The sequence below is a fragment of the Raphanus sativus genome, chromosome 3, assembly GCF_000801105.2.
Source record: "Raphanus sativus cultivar WK10039 chromosome 3, ASM80110v3, whole genome shotgun sequence".
NCBI classification, from domain to species: domain Eukaryota; kingdom Viridiplantae; phylum Streptophyta; class Magnoliopsida; order Brassicales; family Brassicaceae; genus Raphanus; species Raphanus sativus.
Genome location: NC_079513.1, coordinates 24,000,882 through 24,005,450, shown reverse-complemented (window position 1 = coordinate 24,005,450; position 4,569 = coordinate 24,000,882). Strand labels below are relative to the sequence as shown.

The 4,569-nt window shown below is 32.9% G+C and overlaps 2 protein-coding genes across 2 annotated transcripts; one reads left to right on the top strand and one right to left on the bottom strand.

Annotated features, from left to right (window-relative positions):
* The first annotated feature begins 484 nt into the window (after nt 1-484).
* On the top strand, nt 485-2,439 carry LOC108846546 (protein SMALL AUXIN UP-REGULATED RNA 12). Its single transcript, XM_018619773.2, has 3 exons — nt 485-722; nt 1,312-1,843; nt 2,183-2,439. Exons 2-3 carry the CDS (start codon nt 1,393-1,395, stop codon nt 2,212-2,214), a joined length of 483 nt encoding a protein of 160 aa, XP_018475275.1. The 5' UTR covers nt 485-722; nt 1,312-1,392; the 3' UTR covers nt 2,215-2,439.
* Nucleotides 2,440-3,312: 873 nt separating this feature from the next.
* LOC130509430 (auxin-responsive protein SAUR76-like) lies at nt 3,313-4,206 on the bottom strand. Its single transcript, XM_057005371.1, has 2 exons — nt 3,703-4,206; nt 3,313-3,461 (listed from the first exon to the last, which is right to left on the bottom strand). Exon 1 carries the CDS (start codon nt 4,103-4,105, stop codon nt 3,722-3,724), a length of 384 nt encoding a protein of 127 aa, XP_056861351.1. The 5' UTR covers nt 4,106-4,206; the 3' UTR covers nt 3,313-3,461; nt 3,703-3,721.
* Nucleotides 4,207-4,569: the final 363 nt, after the last annotated feature.

Sequence of the window (4,569 nt, the reverse complement as noted above, 5' to 3'; positions counted from 1 at the left end):
GAAACGGAAAAAGTATTACTTTGACATTTTTACATATATTAAAAATCTACGGAAATATATATAAGTTGTTATTAATTATATATTTCTGATTAATAATATTTCTGACCAATAATATCTTAAATATCTAAAATTATTTATAAAATTAAATCAGTTTGCAATTAATTTTCACCTGAAATAAGTATAATTTGCATTGTAACTGTAAAATAACAATTTTTGTGTAATTAAAAAAAAAAAAAATGACACTTATTGAAACAGAAAGATTAATTAAGAGTAACAAGGATGCTAATGTAAACAATCTAACTTTCGGCGTAGAGAACGTGCGATAACAGAGGAACCTGAAAAGGCCGAGAGTGACGGGAAAGCCAACAAAAACTTTTGTGCGGTAAAGAAAATCAATTGAATGAAAAAACTATAAATCCAAAAAACACCAATCACCAGTTTCTGATCTCCCATAATTCGCTTCTCTATTCGTTTTGCCCCCACCAAATTTTTTAGATTCTATTAATTTATGTTTTTTTCTTCACTTTTTGGTTTTTTAGTTTCAATACTTAAAAACATCGACGTTTGAGCTTCGAACAGAAAAAACCTGAACGTAAAAAAGAACAAAACGACAAAAGAAAAATAAAGATACAAATCTTTGGGAGCCTTCTTTTTTTCTTTTGTGCATGGCGTTCCAAATTGGGTCCATAGCTACGAGTGATTCAATTCGTTTTCCTCTTCAGGTAAACATAACACATATGTAAAATATATTTTGATGGGTTATGATTTCTCATCTGACTTATTTATATTTTCTGAGGAATTTGGATCTAATAGATCCTGATCTAGTCTTGATTATTTTTGCTTTTTGCCATGAGCTACGTGCGTTATATAGATCTGCTGAGTTTGCTGGAAACTGTATAAAAACTTAGATCACAATCTTGAGTTGATCTAATGTTCTTCCCTCTAGGACTTCGTGTTGTAGATTCCATGTCCATGCACTCATGTTTGGGATTTGCGTTGAATTTTAGAAAAAAACATTCCTTTTGAAAAGGTTCTGCTTTGGACTCTGTTTCAGTCTGAATGTGGCTCCCCTGCTTTTGTTGATGACAAATATATTCACTTCGCTCTTTTCTTTGACAAGAAAGATTTAATCTAATGATTCAAATTGATTTAGGATTTGGTTAGTTAATATGTATTCACTTTGTACACGCTTGATTCTCTAGTCTGTGAATCTGATTAAAGGGTTTATTGTCTGCAACTAGGTCTCATGCAGAATTAGTAATGTTTTTGTTCTTTTATTTTGATACAATTGAGTTATATTTGTAAATGCAGCTACAAGGAATAAAGATCTTATGATACATTTTGATCTGCCATTAAAGAAAACGCTTCAAGTCATCTTACTAGGCAGGGCAGATGGATGAAAATAATGCGGCAAAGTTAACCGGAATCAGGCAAGTCGTAAGGCTTAAGGAGATTTTGCAGAAATGGCAAACCGTGACGATCGGGCCCAAGTCCGATGTCCCACCACTGGCAGCTGGAAAGCAAGCGGCAGCAATGATTTCACCGGCGATCAACAAGAGGCTATTAGCTGTCAAGAACTGTGACTCGGATGAGGAAAACTGCCAAAGCCCTGAGCCTCCGGTTGATGTTCCCAGAGGGTATCTTGCGGTTTATGTTGGACCGGAGCTAAGGAGGTTTATCATACCAACAAGCTACCTCGGCCACTCTTTGTTCAAGGTGTTGCTCGAAAAAGCAGAGGAAGAGTTTGGGTTTGATCAGAGCGGTGCCCTCACCATCCCTTGTGAGGTCGAGACTTTCAAGTTCTTGGTTAAATGCATGGAGAACAATGCTAAAGATGGTTCCGGTAAGTTCTTGGTTAAAAGGCACATCCACAGGCCGGCCATGCCAACCCACGAACTAGCCCATATCTAACCCGGTCCAGCTCATGTGTCCGTCAGGCCAATAGGTTTAATCAGGGATGAGTTTGAACCATAAAAACAGAGCTTGCATCTCCTAGGTTCAGAATGGGTCGGCCTGAGGCTTTAAGACTAATATATCATATCTCTTCTTATCTAGTTAACCGCATTAATACATACATTTCTAGATAGTTTGATGAAACCAAGCAAGAGATTGGTTATTTGGGACATTGATAAACTGGAGTAACCAAATGCCAACACTAATGGTTTTGTGTAATCTTTTGCAGCTGGAGATGCAGTAGCAGCAATGGAAGAGTAAACACAAATCTAAGTGATAAAAACTGTTCAGAACATTTCTTTTGTTATAATGATTATTGTTATCATTTGTTTTGTCTATCATAAACTGATGGAAATCGTAGGAATGATTAATTACTTTGGGGTGTAATTGTACTTTCCTGGTTTTCATTTCCTTTCTATTCTTTTTCCAGAGACTATTTAAGTTTCTAGAGCATACAGTAAATTTTTTATAAATTAATAATGTCCAGATTATAATATTTTATTAATTGTCGAGATTATAATATTTTATTAATTTATAAAATTTTATTCTAATATTTTACCGTATATACATTAATTAAATTTTATAAAATCAACTCTATAATATTTTATTATAATTTTGGTTTATATAAAATAAGTTTCATAAAATATAAGTATTTTAGATACAATTTTACTAAATACTATCAGAATATACCGAAATGATAAAAAATAGAGATGACTTCTATTGTGAACAGAAAATAATCATAATAATAATTTTAATAAATTATATATTTATTTACAATTTTCTAAAAAAAAATATTTTTACCGATTCTAACCGATCCAACTCAAAACAAAACTGAAATAATTTATTAGTTTACGGTGTTTATTAATTCATCAAGTATTAATTTATAGAATTTGTATATGTAAAATGTGAAAGGATTTGGTGATGGAAATGTGAGAAGATTAATAAAACATAACCTCTTGCATGGAAAATGTGTACAGTTATGTTTTATATAGCTAGTTTTTTGCCGAGTTTTATATTATTCAATACTTTAATAATTAAATTTTAGAAAATTAGTCTTCAATTTGTATTTTACTGAACAAAAATGATTTTCTTACATGACTTTTGTATGAATCTATTCCACCTAGATATTAGCACATTAGTCTAGAAACTATAGACTAAATAATATATACGTATATAAAATTGTTGTATTATTATGTATTTTTATTTACGTACATGCATGTATTTTTTTTTGTTCAACGTGTACGTACATGCATGTATATATTTATAGCTTAATTATAAAGGAAAATATTTTAGAGTCCTACAGGCCAATCTACTAGGTAAATTAGATGAACTACGTCTTTTGTAAACATATAACCTCTTGATTAGAGTTTAAATTTTGTTAAGAATGATCTTGTTAAGCCGGTTTACAAAAAAAAAGAATGATCTTGTTCGGTGTTTGCACAAGGCGCCAGCAGAATCCGGTCAACTCATTGACCGGATGAGCCACGAGTATATATGTATAATCCAATCTGCATTGACATTGCAAATTGCAGTAAATAAAAAAAACATTTTTATATTACAAATTGCAAGAAATGTTTACATATTAATATATTTATTTATTGGTTGTTGTATCCCTCAAAAGAAAAGATAGATTTCAACAAAAGACTGTAAAGTATACAAAAGTATAGAATATACAAACATAAATAATTAAGAGAAATTAATTACATATATTTTTTTTTTTTTGAAAAAATAATTACATATATTTAGCACCTAAATTATCGTGTACGACTTAGCAGGAGTAGAACTCGGCGAGTTCGTGGACCGACTCCAGACCTGACTCGTCGGCGTCGGCGTTCTCAAGCATCCAAAGCAAATGTTCGAACAAGACAACTTCGCACGACACGGCGATCGAGCCGTCCTCGCCGCCGCATGCACCATCAACCGCCGCTAGCTGCTGGAAGAGCGGATGGCTCACAACGTCGGAGCTCAGGTGGTACAGACGCCGTGTACTTCCGACGTAGACAGTGTGACGTTCTTCTGAGGGAAATGCACTCAAAGCGGAGGATCGACCGTGATTGGCCGTAGCCGGTGGCTGGTTTGGCTTGGTGTTGAACGAGTTGAGCTTCTTCAAAACTGATTTCAGCTTCATCAGTTTGTTACCTCCTTTCGCCATTTCAAATTTGGTTTTGAGAATCTGAAGTCAGAAATGTACGTCGGAGTGAGTTTCCGGCGAAAGGGATAGAGAAGGAGAGAGAGAGATGTCGATGTCCAAGAAAGAATGGAGAATGTGTTCTTATATTAAGTTGACAGGGGTAGGTTCATAATTATTTAATTTATTTTTCTAATAAATAAATATATTTATTTACAGAAAAACATTTTATGCTTTTTATATCAAAAACAAGCATATAATATTGTAAATAAACACTCAAAATCATTGCAAAAGTCTTTTGTCATCACAGTCAATCAAACCATATACATCATTGCTGCATGATGATTTTATTTAGATCAAAATTTGCTAACGTTTTAACTATTGTGGTTCGGACGTTTGAATGTGCAGACACTAGGCTATTATTTGCATTGATTTGTTAATTTTTTTATTTTTATATTTTCAACGGATTTCTATCATACTTTATATCT

Coding starts and splice junctions, on each gene's coding strand:
- LOC108846546 (XM_018619773.2), top strand. CDS start 1,393: ATGGATGAAAATAATGCGGCAAAGTTAACCGGAATCAGGCAAGTCGTA. Junction 1,844..2,182: donor CAATGCTAAAGATGGTTCCG/GTAAGTTCTTGG, acceptor AATCTTTTGCAG/CTGGAGATGCAGTAGCAGCA.
- LOC130509430 (XM_057005371.1), bottom strand. CDS start 4,105: ATGGCGAAAGGAGGTAACAAACTGATGAAGCTGAAATCAGTTTTGAAG.